The sequence below is a fragment of the Alosa alosa genome, chromosome 18 (genome assembly GCF_017589495.1).
Source record: "Alosa alosa isolate M-15738 ecotype Scorff River chromosome 18, AALO_Geno_1.1, whole genome shotgun sequence".
Classification (NCBI taxonomy): Eukaryota; Metazoa; Chordata; class Actinopteri; order Clupeiformes; family Clupeidae; genus Alosa; species Alosa alosa.
In genome coordinates, this window is record NC_063206.1 from 15,785,555 (window position 1) to 15,808,390 (window position 22,836).

Consider the following 22,836-nt stretch of genomic DNA (forward strand, 5'->3'; position numbering starts at 1 on the left):
TGTGTACACCAATGGGAACCGACGCCATTTTGGCCAGCCCAGTTGAGGCTAGATCAAGGCTTGGTTCTGACATCAGTGCTTCCACGAGACTGGCCCTCAAAAGTTGACTACACAGTCAGGCTGATCTTTAATCACAGTCAATTCTGGAGGATAATCTCACTTTGGGCATTTCAGAGGAGTGTTCTAAACACACGCACACACATCAGTTCACCAAAAACCAGGAAATGAAAGGAACAGGATTGGGGACAGGGCAAAGGGTGGGCATTTTTTTTTTACTAAATCTAAACACACTACAAAAATGTTTATAGGGCCAAGAAAAGTGTCACACCACCAGTCTCGTGAAAACACTGTATTATGCTAAAACGGTTAAAATCCAACGTCTCTTTTTCTTAACACCCCCCCCCTCCCCTCCCTTTTCCTTCTATACCAATAAATTCAACATTGCTGGAGGGCAATTAGTGTTATCCATTGCTTCCCTCCCCTTACCCCCAATAATCTCTTTCACAGAAAGAACTTACACCCTGCAGCATGAGTACAATTACAGCAAGTCTAAAGTATAGTAACCCCACCCTCCCTCCCTCCCAACCCACCCACAAATTAATATATTTAATAAAATAAAAGATATTCAAGTACATTAAGATTTTTGCTTGAAAATACAAAACTACATGAGAAAGCGTTAAAATCAAAATCTCAATAACATCTTTTCTTTTTAAAAAAAAAAAAAAAAAATGATGAACCAAAAAAAAAAAAAAAAAAAGTGAAAAAGCTGAAGTGCTGGGTCATCTGTCCGTACTTGTACACACACACGCTCACACACACTTGTCCATACTTGTACACACAACAGGGCTGCTGCTCGGAGGGCCGGCGGCACACGCATCCTCGGGAGATTCCACTTCCTGTCGGGAACCATCTCCCAAGTGACTTGGGGACAGGACTTTGGGGTGGGTGTGAAGGGAAGGGGGGGATAAGGAATCTCTCTCTTTCTCTCCCTCTCCCATATACCCCTCAGCCTCCAGGAGGGGAGGGAGGGCGGGCGGGCGGGGTGGGTGGTGGGGGTGCTGAGCGCCGGTTACACACCCAGTTCTGCATGCTGACAGCTCCATCCCATTGGAAATCTTTTTTTTTTTTTTTTAAACTTGGGGTCGCAAGAAAAGAAACAGAAAAAAAGCCAAGTCCACAGCAGAATGCATTCTTTTTTCTCCCCATGACTTCTGTTTTGTTTTAAATATAAATGTCCCCTCTGCTTGCTTTGTCCAAGTGGACATTTTCTTTTTTTTTTCTCTCTCTCATTAATTTTTACGTTGAACAAGTCCAAGTGACGTGTAACTGTTTTACATCTAGCTTGTTAAGCCCTGTGAGCTGGGTTTGGAGCACGCGCATGATGGGCTGGGGAGAGGCGGGGTGTGTGTGTGTGTGTGTGTCTGTCTGTCTGTCTGTGTGTGTGCGTATGTGGTGGGGGAGCGGGGGAAGAGTCTTGGAGAGGCGTCAGGGGGCCAAGGCCTCGGGAGCTCAGTTGTGCTGCAGGGTGTTGGACTCGATAGGGGGCGCCGAGTCATAGAGTGTGTCCGTGTCGTGCGTGGGCTCTCCGGCCAGTGTGCACGGGTTTGACAACGTCCCTGCGCCGCAGTCACAGAAAAACCTGGCAATAGAGACAAGGCAGGTGAGTGACTATAGCACTAAAGTCAATCAGGGGAAAACATTTTTACTAGTTACTTTACTTTCAACATAATTTCACTTTCAATTAACTTAAATGTTTATTTAACTTTGAAAGTGTGAAGCATAAGGCCTTGTTCACTTTATTTGAGGATACCACTGGAACCACTTGCTGAACATCATTTGAGGAAGTAGGGGAGAGGACACTAACCTATCATGCCTAATAAACTCTACATCATGCCCTTGGTGGCACTTCTTGATGCAGTTCACACAGATGGCGTTGCGGTCTGTCGTGTTACAGGTGTGACACCTGCAGGGAGAGGAGATGAACATGAGGTAGGGCCAAATTCTGCCAACATTTAGAAGAGGTTGACCAGAAGAAGACAAGGGTGGTTACCTGTAAAAATCGTGCATTGGATAGCTGGTGTAACTGGAAATCTTGTACAGGCACTGACCTCTGCTCACAGCCTTCTCGATAGCATCTTGATTGTTCATTATTTTATTATCTGCAGAGATGGAGACAGTGAAGCAAGCGGGACATTAACGTCTGCTCACTCAAGATATGCACGTCTCATTACTTTCAGCATTTCTACGTAAATATACAGAGAAAATAATCTTTGCTTTTTACCTTTCATAGTAACATTGACACCAGATGCTAGAAACAACCCTCCAAAGCGATTATTGAAAATCTGATTGCCCTCTAACGTCGCCGTAGCATGATTTGTAATCTCGATACCTGTTCAGGGAACACAATGCCAGCTTTTACTTACAAATCAATCATTTATTAGATACAAGTGACATCACCATGTTTAATCTCATTCCATCCTACCTGCGGCGAAGCCATCAAATATCCGATTTTTCCGTAATACGGGATGACTGTTGGTACTAATAAGAACTCCGGCCTGAGCGTTCCTGAAGATGTCATTCTCCTCGAGCAAACCTGAACACACACAAAAAAGTATCAGTACTACTCCATCCAGTAGGTTTCTAATCTCTCCCAATAGATCCATTTGCTCCCTGCGAGAGTGTGCCAAGCCATCTTTGCAGACAAATGGAGAGAAGTGGCTTGAATCTTCAAGTCAGAGAGACCAGCCGGATGTCTCCAGACACTGGGAGAGCTGACTAGGCTAGTTGAAGACTAGAGGGCACACTTAGATAGGGGACCAGAGGCACGTTCAAATTTGGCAAACAGTGGCGAACGTTTGTGGTGAACATGTTTTCTCTGAACAGTTCAATTCGAATGATTTGGTGTTAACATTATATTGTAACGGTAATTGCATTGTTACCTTCATTAAGCTCACTCCCAGTTCCACTGTATGTTCGTAGAGAACTACCTCCGCAGATTGTGTTCAATTGTTCGCAAACGTTCGCATCTACGGTCACCCTGGAAGCTCACCTCTTCCGCCGTTGAATATGCAGATGCCTCCATCCCTCCCGTCGTGGATTTTATTCCTCCGTAGCGTGGGGTTGCTGTCCGTTTTGATCCACACCCCAGCCATGGCGTTGTCAAAGATCTCATTGTCTTCAATGAAACCCAAACCTAAGTTGAAGAAAAGTTAAGATATTCATCGACGGTGGCATTGGTGAAATGGCACAAAGCAGAAATGATTCTTACCAGATTCTTCCCAAGGCCAGGGGCAAGACTTTTTGAGCACTGACAAGAGTGTTTGGGCTCCAGGGGAAAATAAATTCAGAGACTAATATGATAGTACTCACCAGAGTTGTAAACAAGGATGCCACCATTTTGCCCTCCCCAGATCTTGTTTCGTCTGATCTTGGGGTTACTGCCAGTTCTGTTTATTGAGGAAGAGCAGACAGGCATTAGCAATCGATCGGCAGCAAAACAGATATTTATGATGAAGTAAAAATCCTCATTATGACTGTTGCAGGATCATCACTCACCTGATCTGGACACCAGAATACATATGATTGTAGATGTCGTTGTCCTCTAAGACACCATGGCCGTTGTCATAGAAGTAAACACCAACCTGCGTGTTTACATACAAAAACAAATATTTAGCATGCAAATTCATTAGTGCACTACAGATAATTCCTTTGAATGAAACACAAACATGGCACACACACACACACACCTGTTTCCCACTGTGGATACGGTTCCTCCTCAGGACTGGTGTACTTCCTGTGGTCACCCACACCCCGGCTAGCGTGTTACTGTACACTTCATTCTCCTCGATCACACCCTGGCCCTTCTCATGCTTCAGAGACACAAGAAAATCAGTCTTTACAATCTTACGACAAATTAAAAACAGATCTTCCATACATAGTATAGTAAAGTTATGGTAAAGCTTGCTTTTTACCCCATGCTGAAGCGGAGGCAAACTAAATTTCTAGATTGCATGTTTACATACCACGTAGATGCCTCCATGCTGTCCATCGTGGATCTTGTTGTGCCGGACAATGGGGCAGCTGTTAGTCCTAATCTGGATACCAGCTAAGGCATTGCCATAGATATCATTGCTTTCTATAAGCCCCCGTCCATCGCCAAATATGTAAACTCCGCCTTGGTTCCCATTGAAGATGGCATTACCCCTGTGTATAGTAGACCAACTTTAGTCTTCCAAAGCGCCATAAAGTACCATTCATACTTCTTGAACAAACCCATACATGTTGTACTAGACGGAAACATATGGAAGCAGTGCCATTCCTCTACATGAATTAAGCCCAGTCCTGAATTAAAGATGAACTTCAATAGAAATCTCCATTGAAAGAAACAAATCTAGAACTAAGCCTTGGACTAGGCATTATCCATGTATGGGAAAATCAAACATCAGTCATGCATATACAACAGAGCATAAAAGATGATGTTATACTAAGCACCTGATGGTGGGGTCGCTGTTGGAGGTGATCCAGACCCCAGCAAAGTTGTTTGCATAGATCTTGTTCTCAATGAACTGGCCCCGGCCCTTCTCGTGCACGTAGATGCCACCTGTCTGACCGTGGTGGATCTCACAGCGTACGACCGTAGGGTTGGCGTAGGCCTTCACCTCGAAGCCCGCTATCCGGTTCCGGTGGATGTTGCAGCTCTCGAAGTAGCCCTGTGAGGGGGAGAGTGTGGTTTAGTTTTCAGAGGTGACTTTCTTTTAGGGAAAGGGGGGGGGGGGTGTTCATCCAAAACTTCAAAGTAACAAAACAGCACTTGGCGGATCTCCATAAATTTACAATTTACTCCTTTTTGGAGGAGTTGAATTTTCCGGCACAGGATTAAGACACTTATGTAACTGCTGTGGTAGAGGGGTCCGTCAGTGATGAGGATTAAGCTTCAGGATAGCAATGCTTGCCTCTTCAAGGCGATTAAGCAGTATACTACACACACACAAACAAACAAACAAACAAACAAACAAACAAACATGTTCATACACAGCCCCATGTCCCCACACACACGCTTTGTGCATCTACTGCTTTCTGAATGAAGAAGAGGGAAAACGCCACTCAAGATCCTAAAGTCTAAAGCCGTTTGTTGTCCGCCGTTGTACGCACCATGCCATGGTCAAAGGTGAACACGCCCACGTCTCGGCCGTGGTGGATGTGGTTCCGTCTAATGATTGGGTTGCCATGGTTTTTCACCCAGATGCCAGCTAAAGCATTGTTGGAGATCTCATTGTCTTCATATATACCCTAGAATAAGAGAGGAGGGGCAATTATTAGCTTGAAAATGGTGTTCTACTGTGGCCATTTAATACAATACATCGTAAACACAACACACATTTGACTGTGGAAAGGAATTCAAAACCTTTCAAATTTTTAAATGTTTTCGTATGCATCTAATTTTTCTTTGTGAGAAAAAGAATGAGTTTGTCTTACCTGTGCGTGGTCTGTGATGTATAGGCCAACGTTCTCACAGTCGCTGATGTTGCAGTGTTTGATGGTTGGACAAGCGCCCTGGCCGCTTACGCACACGGCTGAGCCCACTGCAGGGACACCAGAGCACACACACACACACACAGAGCTTTGGCAAAGGGCTCACACCAGTATGTTACAGGGGATATGGCCAACACTCACACTAGCATAACCAAAAATCTGTCCTAACCAAATGCTCAAATGACACAGTATACCTGACACAAATGAAATAGATCTGGGTTTAATGCAGAAGTTATATCGCACAATAAAATTATAGAGAAGAATTCAGTTTAGGCTGTAAACAATATGGTATTCCAATCTGGTCTAGGCTCCAGACTGCTTCAAACTTAAATAGTCAAGGTCAGCTAGGACAGACACAGAGAGTAGTTGTTATTCATACCGGTGCAGGTGCTACGGATGATACAGTGGTCGATGATGGGACTACAGTTGACCGTGATCTCCAGGCAGTGATGAGCGTTGTGGTGCTGAGCTGACTTGTCATCAGGGTTAAACTACAGAAAAGACAGACAGTCACACACAGACAGATCAGGATTTAGCGCATAGAGGCACAGCCTTATTTACCTACTGTTTATTACCACAGACGAGGATAAAAACATCAATTCTGTAACATCCAATGATGTTCACAACCTACCTTTATGGTCATATAGCCCACGTACGCGTCCTCAGATCCCTCCATAAACACAAATGTGGAGTCTCTTGTGTTTTCAATGATGACTTTATCAGCTACTTTGCCTGGGGCTAAAATTAGGGACAATAAATAATTGTGAAATTAATTAAATTAAAGTAGTGCGTGTACAGAGGCAGTGTATTTACAGACCAGGAAATGATGTCATGAATGACTATGTCCAGGCCACACCACATACCAGCTCCTATCATTGTGATTGGTGACTCAATATAAATCCACTCATCCGTGTAGATCCCCGAGTGGACAAATATCAGGCCATCAAAGTGGGCCTCCTGGACCCCTCCAAGGGCATCCTCGATGGTGTCGTAATACTGGAACAGCAAGATAGGGAGTGGTGTTAGTTAACAAGTTACTGACCAGTATGAGCTTCAGAAGACCACGACGACCAAATACCACAACTCACCAGCATGTTCTCCCTGCCTTTGTATCTGGCTGGGTTGCTGTAAAAATGTTCAGCGAAGCCTGGCTTAACATGTGCTCCTTTGTACTGCACAAACAAACAAACAAACAAACAAACAAACAAACAAGCCTGTTAGTTGTAAATAATGTTACTTGAGAGCAACTGTGAAACCCTCCACCTGTAAGGCTCCACCTGGCTTTTAGATCACCTCCACAAATGAGGAAACTAGCAGGCTGATCAGGTCTATAACTGAGCAGAAGCAAAACTAGTGGGTGTTTACAGAGACGCATACCAGCTGCTGAAAGCTCTCCTTCCAGGGGTTGGGCTGTTCGTACTCATCGGGGTTGATCTGGTAGAACTTTCCAGACTCGGGGTGCATCATGGGACGTGTGTACTCAAACACATCCATGTAAAGCCTCTTCCTGTAATGTGTGTGCGGACAGACAGACAAACACAAGGTAACAAAGAATAGAGATATGAGAATAGAAATAAGCATCTGGAGATATGAACACGTACAACGAACAAGTAAAGCAGAGTAAATGATACTGCAGTCAAGCAGAAGTCTCACCATAGGATGGGGTCGTTGGCCAGCTCAGTGAAACGCTTGCAGACACAGGCAGCCCGACAGAGGTCCTGCTCCAACAGGTACGAGAAGATCTTCAGGACCACCTCGTCAGGTAGTCTCACCTGGAGATACTGCTCTGCTGGTGCAGCTGAGACGGGGAGGGGAATCATTCAATTGGACTTTGCAAACAAGGGCTGACTCGTATGCTATGGATTTATTGGCCCCTATCCTTACAGAAACTTTAATATTTATCATAACTGTTTTGTTATGATAAATTTTTACAGTTCATTGACAGAGATATGACGGAGATTTTGCATGATGACTGGACTGTATATCTGTAGCAGCACTGGTTTGATGTTGGTGTAAATTGTGAGAATTTTTTTTTCTGTGTGTGACAGCTAACACTAATCCTAGCTCCTTACCTGGCAGGTCTTGCGATTTTCCACATACTCTGGCACGTTTGGCTCTGTGACCAAAGTTCTCTGTGGTTGAAGTCGAGGCACCCTGTGAACACAAAATATGATTAGCTACAAACATCCCTTTATCCATCGCCATATGTTCCATATGTTCAGCCTACTTGGATTGACATGACCAGGCCTTCCATTCAAAAAAGAATTCATGAGGTGATGCGATCACCGCTAAGTTAACGGATTCAAAATGGTGCAGGTGCTGACTGATTTTGTCGGACCAAATTAGGCCATTACCTCAAATGGCCTTTATCTAAATGTCAGTTGGTTTTAATGAAGCGGGGACTCCAAATGAGTTAAATAACAGATTGAAACATCACCTTTGCAATGAGAGAGATAAATCACCATGGCAGCTGAGTCTGGCTCTCTCTCAGACACCAACAGTAATGAATTCAGGAGGATAGGGAGAAGGGGGTTAATTCCACTCTCCATGTTATCAAAGGCCCGAGTTTTTCTAACAGGACTTCACATTTATCTGAGGCCAGAATATGTTCTAAAAGGATATTTCAACCGTTAAAGGCTACAAACGGTTCCGGATTTGTAATCCCTGTGCAGTTAACACAGAAGCTAGTTGGAGCGGGACTATAGTGGCCTTTGCCTGAACTCAGACTTGCCTCCATGCTCGTTTTGCTCATGGGACAGGCTGTTCTCTTCGGTAGCAGTGACTTCCTTCGTAGCTGGTACGGACTATTTTGAGCTGCCGGATTCCCAGATTCCTCTGCCACCATATCTGCTGGAACCTCTTCATCTGTGAACAAAAAGCATGAAGCTCATCCTGTGTGTTCAGCAAAGATCTGATGATCATCACTGTGCTCCATAGTTAGGTCTTAACCTCGGTGTAGTCATGACTGGTGTAAACCCTCTCCCTCAGTCCTCAAGCTAAAAACCAAACAAGCATGAACATGGCTTAGTCACAGAAATTGTTACAGACAACAAACGGTACATTTACATGTTGGGGGAGGGGATTAAATGATTGTATTAGTAACTAAAACCGCCTTACACATTACTATCAGGGCTCTACAGTGCACCCATTTTACGCATGGCGTGAGTGCAAAAAGATATTTAGGCGCAGTGGCACTGGTTAATGACTTCTAAACATGTCAATCTTTGTCTGCAAAATACACCGCAACATCGATGCAGCATAACAACTACACCTCCCATCAACGTTAGCAGTTTCGCAAAACCTTAAGTGTCTCACTCGCTAGTCGCTTCTATCAAATTCAAGGGTGCGCGGAAAAAGTTTGGCGGAACGTTAGGCTAGCCAGCCAAGTAGATCTAATTTCTTCAATCCACTTAATTCATCTGGAAAATGTAAATGTACCAACAACGAAGAAAGATATAGGAGCAGCAGGATGAGATTCTGAAAATGCAGTGAGAGAAGGAAAGGAAATATGCCTTTTAGCCCAGTTGAGGGATTGACTGCAATATGCAAAATATAGCTGTAGTGAACAGAGACAAAAGTAGCCTCCGATAATACTCCCGTTTTCTTCAAAGGTAGAAAGCTACAGACAACTCCAGGCTTCCATGCATGCTTGTTTACACCGAATAAAAGCTAAAGTACAAGTAACATTTGCCTTCTGTCCCCCATCAATGCAGATATTTCAAATAAATATAAATATCCTTGATTAGGCTACGTTTTGTGGAAGAGAAAATGGGCTGTTTTAGTAGTAGTTTCGGGCAGTATGCAGATAGGTCACCATGGTCATATTCAGATTTACAGATGGAATCACAAATAAATAAATTACATTTTGCAGGATACTTGATATACAAGCTAAATGCAAATATGGCAATGCATTATATAATTTGGAGAAATCCGGACGATTTTTACATGGGTCTTTCATAGATCGCTAGACGTCACTAGGTACTGTCGATAGTAGTGTTGTCACGATACCAAAATTAAGACTTCGATACGATACCTGCCATAAATATCACAATGCTCGATACTGAAACGATACGATGGCGAAATCCTAAGATATCTGGAAAAGAAAGGACTCATACCTCCTCCAAGTGTATTGAGTCATTTGTGTTGAATTCGGTGCACTTTTGTAGTGTGCAGGTCAATTCTGGGTTCTAAACTTCCTACATAATTATTATTTTTTATAGTCAGTAAAATAGTAGGCCTACTTTGTGTAATTAAGTCCTTTATTGTTTGTTATAGTTCATTTACATTGTGTTGTGGCAATAAAGTAGCTTTAAATAGCCAAACTAGGCTAGATCAAGGTCCTTGTTGAAATTACTGCATGCAAATCACTGAATGCTATGCAGAGGGGCCTAATCTTTAGGCCATCTGATGTACAGTATAGGCTACCCTAGGCCTTCCCGTGTTCATGGGATTTTTTTGACAGTTGCAAAGGGATAAATGTGAGGATAGTCTTCTTTGCGCCCAGTGTACAAGTATGACGTTCCAACCACTCAGGTCTTTGTCAGATAGGCCTACACCATTACCTGTTGCAATATATCTGTGTGCATTCCTACATTACGTCTATTTCTTTGATAACATGATTTGCTACCACGTAACAATAAGCCGCTATTATTATTAGGACTCAACAGGCTTTGGTGGTATTATATGCTGTGGGCTTTAATTAGCGCATTTAGGTAGCCGTATCACACCGTATACCGGTGTATATTTTCGTTATGATACGAATTTTTAATATACCACCATACCGGTATATTTGATTACACAATGTTTGGAGCAGCTGCGCCCGTAGCGACAGTGTTTCAGGCGGGACTTTTCCTGCCTTACGCATGGTGCCACTCGCGAGGCATAGTGAGGGGAAACACAAAACACAATAAGTTTTTCCCCTGAAGTATGACCCTTAAGGCTTAATTTCTCCTTAGGTAAGGGATTTATTTAAGGGTTTTGCACAGGATACCTTAAATTGTTTCTTTAGTTAAGGAAAAATGTTAAGGGATACTGCATTGAAAGGGATTTACCAAAGATCCTTGATTACTAGCTCCCCTTTAACCCTTTCTGGATTTACCGTCACGAAAATTCTATTGTGATTGTTCAACAACTAGCTGGCTAGTAGGTGATGTCATTAGTTAGCAACCAACCGAACATAGTGAAGTTTAATGTTCTTATCATTCATCTCACCTTAAGAATATTCGCTGAACAAAGCATGTTATAGACATGCACTGAGCAATACTATCTGGCTAGTTAGAAATTATCCTGACTCATCAGTGCACCAAAACAAACTTTTTTTGTTAATGTTTTGCCTAGCGAACCGAACCGAAGCTCATGGCAGGCTAACAAGACATCCACATGAAGTTAACGTTAGCCTACCACTAACGTCATGTAAACCACACAATAACAATAAGGCATGTTTCTGATAGGCCTATTTGACAGAGTAAGCATATTAGCAGAGAGGTTTTATTTTAAATTGTATCATTTTCAAAAAAGTATAATTATTGCAAGTTGCACTACTTTTTGTATTGGTTTGATACAAGATGTTTGTGAAATTTGCACAGTAAACGTTCTGTATTTTGACTGCAATTGTCTTTGCATTCTGATTAGATTCTTAATTAGAATCATGAGTGGCTCTTTGTAAACAGCATCATTTTCTGGGGCCATGCAAAACTGCATTACCACTAGAGAGGAGTTATTCTACATCATGACAGTAAAATAGACCATCCTTAGTCAGTGTACTGCAGCAATACCGTGATATACATTTTTGGTCATACCGCCCAGCACTAATCTGGGCAATAATTATTGAGCAAATAAACAAAGTTATGGCAATGTTATTCTGGCGTGAACATTGCGCTTTCATCACGTTAGCACATGATAACAGCTCATTATGTCTCGTCAAAATTCATTGATGAAGGAAGGTTCGCTTTATCCCAGAGAACCATACTCGTTTAACTTAGGCTAGACTAAAACAGAAGAAGAACTTGGCACTAACCATGTAGTCGTGTTTTCTATAGCATATTCGTTAACCTGTCGTTCTTTGAACTCTTTAAAAATGTTGGGATATGTCTGCGAAGTGTTCAGCCAAGTTCCATGCGTAGCCTACTGCTTTTAAATGACTTTGAAACATATTTTACAAACGGGCCTCTGTGTACCTGATGACTTGCCTTCACTATTCGCGATGTATCCGAAATAGTTCCAGATTTCACCTTTTGTTTTATCCACGCGCACTCACTCACTCAGAGCTGCCTGCTTGACACGCCCACTTGCCTAGATGCGTGCAAGGAGCAGTGAGAGCAGCACAGAATGTTATTATTTTAATAAAGTATCGATTCTAAAAACGTAGGAAATCGTATCGTTTTTTTGCGTGAAGGCATCGTGATATCCCTTTTTAGTATCGATACACCGTGCAACACTAGTCGATAGGAAATAATACAACCAAAATCGGTGCTACCGAACTGGAGTAGCTGCAGCTAATAGCCAGTGCTCCCAGTAAGCTACAATGCTAGGTGTGGGGGCATCATCTAAATGCCTCTTAACAGACTCAAAATGTCATTTTTCTTTTTTTTTTTTGTCTGTGTTCCTACATTTTTGAGCTTGGGTGCTCAAGTGCTACTGGAAAAAATGTCCTTTCCAATTTTTTCCTACATGTATGCGTTCAATTGGACCCATACTGGACTAGGCACTCACAATTCTCTCCCTGGGCTTTGACCTGGAATAACAGAAGAAATGATGGCGTCTGGCTTTGGTAACACCACTACCACAAGGGATAACGTAAAGAGTAAAGCATACAGCATGTACGAAATGTACAGAGCTGTAAAGTTATCCAATTTACTGTGACATGGCCAGCTAATTTGTTTGTCAATAGTTTTGATTTGCGATGTAAAAGGTCAACTGTAAAGAGCCCTTTTATCAACAAGCTGAAAAGAGCTCAACTTAAACTGTGCATAAACATACTGTGTCCTAAACTTATAGTGCTCTGTAATGCTCAACCCCCTCAATTCTTGCCATGAACTGTGTGTGTGTGTGTGTGTGTGTGTGTGTCTGTGTGTGTGAGTTTCAAAAGCAGCCTTCCGGAGGCCCCTGACTGACAGCAGTAATATTTGCCCACATTCCTTCCTTGCACAATGGCAGTTATGAGTAAGTGCCGCCCACGCTGACTGTCAGTGACTGGGAGGGCTGTCACTCCTTCAGCCCCAAGGACAAATGTCGGCTGCCCCCACCTCCTCCTAACGCACTCACGCACAAGTGGCCGGGTCATCGCAGGCCTACCCACGTGCCTTCACCTCAATAACAGAGCAGAGACAGCGTGTAAACACCGCAGGCCTTGTTAAGAGAGTGAGCCACAAAGACACAAAGCATCTTTCATCATTGCTGATTACATGAAAAGAACTCTTCAATGACACTAGGGGAGGGGATAGGACAAGTGTTCCTGTAGACGTCCTCATCAAATGCTCCAGGCCGGGTGAGACACAGGCATGGGAGTGCAGGGTTGGATTTCCCAGCTCTTCCCTGAAGAAGCCCTTCATGCCAGCTGGAGGCTCCGCGTCGCTCGGCAGCTGCGTGGGAAGAAGCAGGTGAGGGACAACCCTAAAGGGCTCTGTAGAGGCCCAGGGGTTGTTTTTGGAGAGGGGGGGATGGGGGCCGTAGTCTGGACACTACACTGGCATGCCTTTGATGACCGCAGAGTGCTCAACTCAGCCGGACACCATTCCTTCAACGTGCTAGGTGACTACCTTTAGGGAGCAGTCGCATTACGAATGTCCGCACTCATTCAACTCCCTTCAATCAAAAGCAGACAGAAGACAGACCAGTTGGCTACTTCCGTTTTCACATGGGCCCATATGCGTTTCTGATGTGAGGGCAAACTGCAGCAGCTGGTAATGGAACGTGGTTAATCACAATCAACCAAGAGCTCATCATAACAATGAGCCTGATGTAACAATAAATCCACTTGATGAAGGGCTAGAAATGACTAAGTGCCGGTGCAATTAGTGCTCAAAACACTCAGTCTGGGGTATAAATAGGCTATATGTTTTCCTGAGAACTCCTTGATAAATCTCATGACAAAGACAGCAAGGCAATCACTGAGGAGCAGAGGAGCTACAGGCCTTCATACTGCCATTTCTATGCACTGGCAATCCTCTGCACTAAACAGCACTGCACCCTATTATGATTAGGCCATTTACACAATTATGTGTGTGAAGGGGAGTTCTAGCCTTGATTGTGGGATACTCTCTGCCAGTTTGCCGATGTTGCTTCCATCTCTAGCTTCTGTTCTGCCTCCCGATCCCATCAACCAGTGGGGTAGGAACAGCAATCACTCTAATCACCTCTGAACAATGGGGCAGCGGTTTCATTAACCAAGATGGCATACAAAAACACCAAGTGGGGTGACGAAAGCATCGGAATTATCACCGAAAAAAAAAAACGGGTTGCTTGCTTTTTCACAAATGTTCATTTTCTTCCTCCCGTGTTGTCGGTGAAAGCAAAACCGCCTGTGTGTTTCCTTCAGTAAGAAATCATTTCACGGAGGACAAAACTCATCAGGCCGGGAGGAGAGAGCTGATGAACTCCCGCTCTGCTTCTCTGCAGAGCTAATAGAGAGAGCAAAAAAGAGTCCAGAGAGGGAGGGAGAGGGAGAGAGAGAGAGAGAGAGAGAGAGAGAGAGAGAGAGAGAGAGAGAGAGAACATGTCTAGGCCTACTCTAGCAGACTTGCGGCCATTTTGACTTCATTGAGACCATTTGCAAGCGCGAGAAGAGACACGAGGCCACCATGCCTCCGAGCTGCCTGCTATCAGAAATCAATGTAATTACTCAGGAGAGGCGCACAGCTAACCAGGTTAAAGCGGCATACAGTTTCACAAGGTCACTCGCTAAAGTGGACGAGGTGACCCCGTTTTTAAGTGCTGAGCTGCACCTCTGTAGGAAGCCACTGATGATCAAGGAGAGGCAAGCACACAGCTGTTCTTGACTGAAAGGGAATCCCCAAATAAAAACTGCATTCCCATTTCCAATCTAACACCCTTGAGCATGCATGTTTCCAGTCCACTGGAGATGTATTGCATTCTCTGCTCCAAACAAATCACAAAAAGAATCATTAACTGTTAAGTCATTCTAGGCTATTCTCTACTATTTATGAAGTAGCCTAGGCATATATATTTGTTTTAGTATTGTCATTTCCTTAGCAGCCTTATCTATAGTCAAATCCATTCCATAGTAAGCGCTCTCAATGGAGAGCTTGTTCAGCTCCTTTAGAATGCTGTAATTATGCAAAATGCCATAATTCCATCCAGTCTGGTTCACGCTTGCCTGCATCCTGGAACGCCGACTGCACAGCAACCGGCTGCCGTCACCCGGAGAGGGGACGGACTGGCTTGCTGTCACTACTTAGGGTTAAAGCCAGTGGGATAAAACAGTAAGCCGTGAAGAAGCATCCCAGACAGCTGCCTAACCTCTGACCACTACAGTGCAGCAAACGCAAACCTAAATCATTGCCGTTCACAGAGCAGCGACAGAGAGAGTGAGCGCGAGAGAGAGAGCAGAGGAGAGAGGGGGCAACCACAGATGACGAGGTGGCTCACTGCCAGGCACTGGAAAGCAACACCACTTCACGGAGAAAAAAAAAAATGAAGGCAGACAGCGGAGAGGGAACAACTGAGTCAAGCAGTGATGCACTGAAGTGCTTAGCATGTGTGAGTCACTGCCGTACTACACAACTGGCTACACGGCCAAAAAGGTATGGGGATGTGTGTAAAGAGCAAGCACTGGTGTGAATGAATCAGATATCCAAATGGCCACCACAACTGAGAAAGGAAACTTCTAAAAGGGGATGAATTCGACATACCAGATTCTAACCCCTACACTAGAAGTCATCAGTCACAATATTATAACACACCACCATCTCCAGGCAATTCTCTCAGGTGATGCCCAGAGTTGCAGGAAATTATAGCAACATACACAATTGGTGTTTGTAACTGGACCTATAAGTTGTACCTAAACATGTGCAATAAATCAAATTAATCAATTAATCATCAATTATGACAATCAACAATATAATTGAAAATTATCGCATTCCTGCATTCTATTTTGCAACAACGCATTTTGTCTTGAGTTATAAATCCAGTTTATCTTCAATAGAGCCTATATTTTTATCACATTTAGAAAATGGATGATGGATCATTATTGATTCAAATAATTATGATGATTTTTCCAATAATCGATCAACCCTACATAAAACACACTCCACCTGCAGACACATTACTTATTTGTTCACATGCCATTCTTCCAGTCCTTTAATAGCAGTCAAACAAATCACTGAATGCAGACCTGAGAGCCAATCACAGGATTTAGTATGCATTATTCTTGACCAAGCATCATAACCTGCCATTATAACCAGAGGTGCTCTTAGCAAATGGTTTCTAATTACAAGCCTAAATGTACACTATCCACCATACATTTTTTTAAACTCCTGGCAACTCCCACAAAGGCTTTTGACCAAATATAGGCTAACGCACATTTATAATTGTACTAGCACTAGCTCTATGTATAGCAGACATTTCATTAGTACAGGGCTTCCTAAAAGGCAGGTTGGGATTGAAAGGTTACCTGGCTGGGAATTAAAGGAATTATCCGGAGTAAAATGCACTTTAGATCAATTTACGGATGATTGGGAGTACATACGTTGAGGTGACATCCAAATCGTGTCATTCGGATGTGTTTTGAGAAAGTTCGATGTTACCGTTTTTAGTCAAAGCTCGTTAGCGTGGAAGTGAGAAGGGCATATTATTTAGCCGCTACAAAACGCTATTTTTATACCTCTTCTACAGTTCCAAACAACATTGCACTTACGTGGTAGTGAGTAGAGGGTCCCTAAAGTCCGTAGGAGTCGATTGCCAAGTGTGCTCTGGAAATTCACAATTTCGTCACAGTTTAAAAAAAAAAAAAAAAGTCCAGTCCATACAACTTCATTTAAATTTCAAAAGAAATACTGGACTTTTTTTAAACGGGCGTAATTTTAAATTGTGAATTTCCAGAACACTTGGCAATCTCCTCGGACTTTCCCCTAAAGCTGGCAGCAAAGATGGCAACATTTCGAGGAAAGGTACTGGCTTGATGAAATTCATTCTGGACTCGCTATCCGACCACATAAAGACCTCGGGATACTTCGGTTTGGCTTTAGGGACCCTCTACTCACTACCACGTAAGTGCAATGTTGTTTGGAACTGTAGAAGAGGTATAAAAATAGCGTTTTTGTAGCGGCGAAATAATATGCCCTTCTCACTTCCACGCTAACGACCTTTGACTAAAAACGGTAACATCGAACTTTCTCAAAACACATCCGAATGACATGATTTGGATGTCAACTCAACGTATGTACTCCCAATCATCCGTAAATTGATCTAAAGTGCCTTTTACTCTGGATAATTCCTTTAAGATATCACAGTTGTTTACTTTATGAAACCACTAGCCTACTAGATTCAAATTAAAGCTGACAGTGGCTCAAACAGAAGGGAATACTGCAATGCTAAAGTGCAACCCAGACATAGCAAAACAACCTTACAACTCAGATGTCCTTTCCAAACCTGCTCAGCATCCAGTGTGGACAAAAGAAACGTCATCTAAAACCACCCATTCAGTTAATTATGACCGACACCACGCTGTCTGAGCTGAGGCGAGAGATGATGAAGCAGAACACACAAAAACACTCTTTTCCAGGCCAGGCAGCGCTTAGCTTCCTGCAGCAAAAGAAATTGCATTCCTGACCTATATTAAGAACAATGATATGGCATACTTCTAACCCACTTTCAACTTTTTTTTTAAATAGCAATCATTCAAACAGGATGACTTGAGATCTTTCATCATCTGCTTGCCTCCATGTATACTACTTATCAACAGAAACTCAAATCAAAAAGAATCCTAATACTGTTCCACCTGTCTGTCCCTCACTAACATAACACTAGAGCACGTGTACCAAAGCAGACATACATAGACCAGGCGCGCTCAGATCATCGAGGTGTACGGGCGCCGTGATCCCATTTTACCTGCAGGTGAGCAGGGGGACGCCATCCATAAGGCAAACAGGCGACCATGCAAACCCCCACCGGTGGAGTCACCAAACGCCAGCCTGTTGCTCAGGCAGCAAAGGTGCTCTCCCAGGCTACTCGTCCAGTAACCACTACAAACACTACACACCACACCACAGCACAACACAGGGCCTCATCACAACAGAGACAACAGAGAGCTCCACGTAAACATACGTATGCATCACCTGGGAATGGGTGATTTTTGGTGACTGACCTAATGAACTACCTAACAGGCATAAAAGTCTGCATTCCCAGCACATTATTTAAAGCACAATAGTGCCAATAGAAATTCTGGGCTGCCCTCAAAACATCATAGTCTGTGAAAGCTACCCCTCATCCAAAATGCATGATTCTAGGCAGTTGGGGATATTCCGAGTCAATTTTTTTTTTCGGGTAGAAGAAAACTGAACAGTGTTTCAAGAAGTCTTGCCTTAAGGTCTTACTTTCGTTCGATCTGGTTTTGTCTCTCAATGTGAGAGGGTAGTCTGTGCAGCTGCCCTGTCTGACAAAAGCAGGCAATCCTCCAAGAATGGACAGGGGTAGAACACAGAAGACGGCAGGGCTTGAGATGACAAAGGGGCTTGGTGCTGTGCTGAGCCCCTCGGTGGCTCCCTATTGTTTTAGCCACAGGAGTACATCATAAAGCTGATCAATGAGGGGAGGTGCATGCACTAAGGGCTCTGCTACCATCTACAACTGAATAGACCTGTCTCTCTTTCTGTTAGAGTGTGTGTGTGTGTACATTAGGGTAGACTAGTCAGTTGTCAACAAAAACAAAGATTTTCTGAAGGGACTGGTAAGACAACATCAAAAAAAAAATAAATAAGTAACAGTTCATATCATCCCACTTCTGTCTACATAAGTCTAATGAAATGTGTCAATTTCATAGTGGACAGTAATTCCAACCAAAACTACCTGTAACGGCATAACAACGAATCAGTGAACTACAAATGTCTTTTAAACAGTGTTCATTTTGTTGCTCGCTTGCTCGCTCATGAAACAAACACTAGAGCTGGGGTGGGCAAACTGCGGCCCGCGGGCCGGATCCGGCCCGCCAAGCACTTTCATCCGGCCCACCAAGCATTTCATTTGGTTATCAGGCTGCTCCCCATTTTTTTCCTGCGATAGAGACGACGTTGGTTAGCTTTACTGCAAACTGCTTTTCACTCGCCTTAGAGAACATTATGTCAATGTCAAAACATCATGTCAACATCATTACAATCTTTTAATTAACAAGGGCCCTAAACCTACATTAACAATGGCACTATGGCAAACTTCATTCATTCTTCATCATACATTTCAATGACACCGAGTGACATTATCTAAACTCTTACAATTTTGTCACCGAAGTACTGTCTTTTTAGACTTCATTATCTGAGGAAGATCCCAGTTAATCTGCATAACCCATGGTCTCCAGTTTCCACACAACAACAACAGTCTTAAAATCACAGTTAACAATTATTTTTTTAATAAACGAAGAGTCTATCGGAGTCGGTGTTGATGGGTCAACTAGACCAGCGTCCGTCCAGTGAGCATGACCCTAATCCAGACTAATTTTACATGGCTTTCTTTGGAGCGATTAGCCTGATACATTATTCAACCCAATGACTACTCCATTTCAAAATATATACTTCCACCCATTCCTAATTATATCAATCAATGTCTGCACTATTTCCAGGACATGGACAGACATTGTATTTTACACAAAAGCTCACAAAAGCTCATATTTGCATCCAAGCCTTAATCCACATTACCTTCTGAGCAGCGCAGGGATCAGTCAGTTGCATGCCAGAGACAACCCCATCAGTGGCTGAGAAAGCTGCTTTTTGGTCAGTGTTGGCACAAACCTGGCTTGGTTGGGGATGGCAAGACACGCCACTTCAACTAGGGCTGAACTGAGAGTGGGAATCAGGGGACTAAATCAATATCAAAGAGGGCTAGCCTACACACAGAACTGAATGCACACCTAGTCCACCAAAGAACATTAAGGAAGTCATCAATGCCTGAAGCCTTTTAGATGGACTTCATCAAATAGTAGCCATGTCTTCTTTCTCGCACAGTAGCCAGTTTAAGACAACACTTTTTGCCAACATAAGGCTCTTTAGAAGTTCTGAAATGTTAAATTCATATTTGTTTGTTTAGCAGATGTTTTCATCTCAAGAGACTTACCGCACAAGGCAGTCACTAGGGCTGCATGATTTGGCGGGTGACAATTGTGCAGCCCTGGCAGCAACACATTTCATTAGAATGCTGACTGAGGGCACTGCTAGCACTGTGGTCTAGCCATTAGGATACATGAGCAACATTGTTCACCAGTATTCCACACACAATCAGGTGTGCATTACAAACAAATCTACAAATGGCAAAACACAGCATTCTATAGCATGAGACATCACGCTCACTTAAACTTTATGCTGTCAAGAACGAGATACAGTCCTGTCTGTATTACAGAAACATAGGTCTATCCTTTGCGTATTTGAAAAGATTAGGCTATACAACAACCTACTACTGATTTCCCTCTCTCTTAAAACGATAAACCACAATTTTCCTCACCCTAAAAATACTCATTACATAGGCTGAGCCCTACTTGACAGCTGTATGTAATCCTGTCAAAACGGAGCATGGCTGGAAAAGAATACAGGGGCATAACGTCACAATGAGGGTTCCAGTTTTGAGAGTAGAAGACTCATGTATATTCAAATTAGTCTGGCCTATCCCAAAGGATGTATGAAATTCAAATTTGCATGATAAGCAACCAGGGAAGAAAGACTGGTGTGGAGGTACCTACCCTTCATCACCATAACCTTCTTTGTATTATCAATGTATACCAATGACAAAATTACACGTTGTTTTGGTCTGTCATTTGACTAAAAAAATGCCCCACACCAACCTTGATGAGGTGACCTGTTATACTTGTAAAACAACAATCAGCAACCAGATAACACCGCTTTGTATACATATTTTAACATGGAAACTATACACACACTGAGTGGCAAACAATATGTCAATAGACCTCTGAAACCCCTTACATACCTCTAAAAAAAGGGTAATGGGACTTCTTGCATAACGTGCTTGTCTTCAGTTGCGACTTAAACGAGTGAGTTAGGTCATGAGATTTTTTTTTTTTAGGTTTACTAACTTCCAACTCACAAACGTTTACACACAGTAACCATGGTCTAGCGGACACCAATTTGCCTTTGATCAAGTTGTGCATCATGCACAAAAATCTGTCTGGATGATTACTATCCAAGATTACCTGTAGCATACCATGTTGCATTAAGACAACATTTTAAGACGAATGGAGCTATGGAGTTATGACGGACTTTCAGCAGCGTATTTATGGAGACTAACAACATTTCCAATGTCCCGTGTAACATTAACATTAAGCTACTTGTAAATAATAATTTACAGAAGTTGTGACAGTTGCCTTACTTTAAAATGTAGCGAAGGCATATAGACCAATTCAATTGACGATTAAATTTTATTAAAATAACCACTGTTAACATTTGTTTGACAAAACGTTTAGTTACTGGGAGTCAACACAGCTTCTCCAGGTTAGATCATTGCTGACGTTTATTGGCACCCAAAAGCAACGTTAGCAAATTAGCTAACGACGTACGTTAAGTGAAAACTGATTAATGTAACATTACGACTAGATGCACAACATAGGTGACTGCTGTGTTAACTGGCTACTTGGCAATGTAGCAGACAAATGGCAAAAATGAATAAAATGTGGCTAAATAAACCATTTTAAATCACAGAAGAATTATCGTTAACCTTAGCAAACATAATGGTGGCCAGCTTCTGCATGTTCCGTCAACTATCCGAAGTTAGCCATCCTAGCTGACCGACGTGAGCTAATAACGTTAACGTTAACTGGGTAAAATAACGTTAGGTGACAGTGATGTTCCATGTAATTAGGCAACTTTCGGTATGCAGTGCGTAAACGGGTTAACTGCGTGTTGCTTAACGGCTGATCGTCGTTACCTAGTTTGATCATTGCACCGGTTGGGCATGCTAATTCGTTAGCATAGTAAATTAGCAGACTGATCAACGTTACAGCAGTGCGAAATGTTTGACTAGCATAGAAACTAAGGAGTCAATCCATCAAGTCGTTATGCTATTTAAGTTGACGTTACAGACACTGTGCATCGCCCAACAAAAAACAACAAACGTCCGCTCTGAAACCTAATTCACGTAACTGACCAGACCACTGCTTTTCCAATTACACTTTTTACACTCCATCCTCGCTAAAAAATGGCAGCTCTTTCCTCAGACCCAGCGCAGTAAAAGCAGATTTTCAATGGCTACAGCTCGGTGGCTAGCATAGCTTCTAGGGTTGCGCACCGGCTAACATTAGCAATATGCTAGGGCAGGTCTACGAGTCAATGTTACTGTTCATAACCATTCAAAAAAGGAAAGATTTGAGGAACGCTGTATATAGTTATGTGACAGTTCAAACTCGTGAATGAGAAAGGGGCAATTAAAACATACAAACATGAATCAGAAAAATACCAGATCAGTAAGGATTAAGAGCAAACCAAGCCAAACAAAGCGCGGCCTACGCTAACGTCCGATTATGGAGAAGCCTCGGTGTTTCCTACTGACTCCAGATTAAGATTAATGGTTTGTCAACCCGCAATATACACACATTGTAATGTATAATCTGTACACACATGACAAGACGCAATCTGTCAAAGTACTAAAACTGTTAAATTCCGAATCAGACATAAAGCGAAATGTTAAAATCTGTGCTGGTTTGGCTACCTCTTTCCTGGTTGTTCCTTTCCGGCTGCACCGGGCGCGGCCTCGACACTCGCCTGGGTCTTCGGTTGGTAGCTCTGACGGAGTTCATTTGAGGGTTTTAGAATTTGAAAGAAAACAGAACCCTTGCCAATGATTAAGACCAAGCTCAATTTTTTAAGTGAAGATTAGAAAAGGTATAACATTGCACTAAAACGCCCCGTTGTAAATTTAAGGAAGATTTGATCAAAGTGTTTTTCCTAACACTACCCCCGTAACACTCCGCTCAACCCAATCTTAGCCTTGCAGGAGGAGCCATTTACTCTGAAGCACCAAAAGACTGAAAAAAAAATCACATGGGAAGAATCTCCACCAATTGCAAAGCGCAATTCATGCTCCTCTCTGGCGACTGCAAATAAAAACGAGACTCTTGGATCATGATTCTCGTGAGAT

General features: G+C 42.9%; 1 protein-coding gene across 3 annotated transcripts; it reads right to left on the reverse strand.

Moving 5' to 3' along the window:
- Positions 1–715: 715 nt before the first annotated feature.
- On the reverse strand, positions 716–22,706 carry fbxo11a (F-box protein 11a). Of its 3 annotated transcripts, XM_048269317.1 has the most exons (23): positions 22,408–22,461; positions 19,395–19,535; positions 8,264–8,397; positions 7,605–7,686; positions 7,186–7,330; positions 6,910–7,039; positions 6,621–6,704; positions 6,396–6,528; positions 6,164–6,270; positions 5,912–6,023; positions 5,476–5,582; positions 5,152–5,289; positions 4,492–4,709; positions 4,023–4,203; positions 3,747–3,869; positions 3,556–3,641; positions 3,370–3,446; positions 3,050–3,193; positions 2,483–2,593; positions 2,282–2,389; positions 2,051–2,159; positions 1,865–1,963; positions 716–1,639 (listed from the first exon to the last, which is right to left on the reverse strand). In XM_048269317.1, the coding sequence occupies exons 3-23, from the start codon at positions 8,375–8,377 to the stop codon at positions 1,510–1,512; spliced, it is 2,538 nt and encodes an 845-aa protein (XP_048125274.1). In that variant the 5' UTR covers positions 8,378–8,397; positions 19,395–19,535; positions 22,408–22,461; the 3' UTR covers positions 716–1,509. The 3 variants fall into 3 exon arrangements, with proteins under 3 accessions (XP_048125274.1, XP_048125273.1, XP_048125275.1); XM_048269316.1 differs by lacking the exon at positions 19,395–19,535 and having other exon boundaries at positions 22,408–22,706; XM_048269318.1 differs by lacking the exons at positions 19,395–19,535; positions 22,408–22,461 and adding an exon at positions 8,482–8,500.
- Between the last annotated feature and the right edge of the window lie 130 nt (positions 22,707–22,836).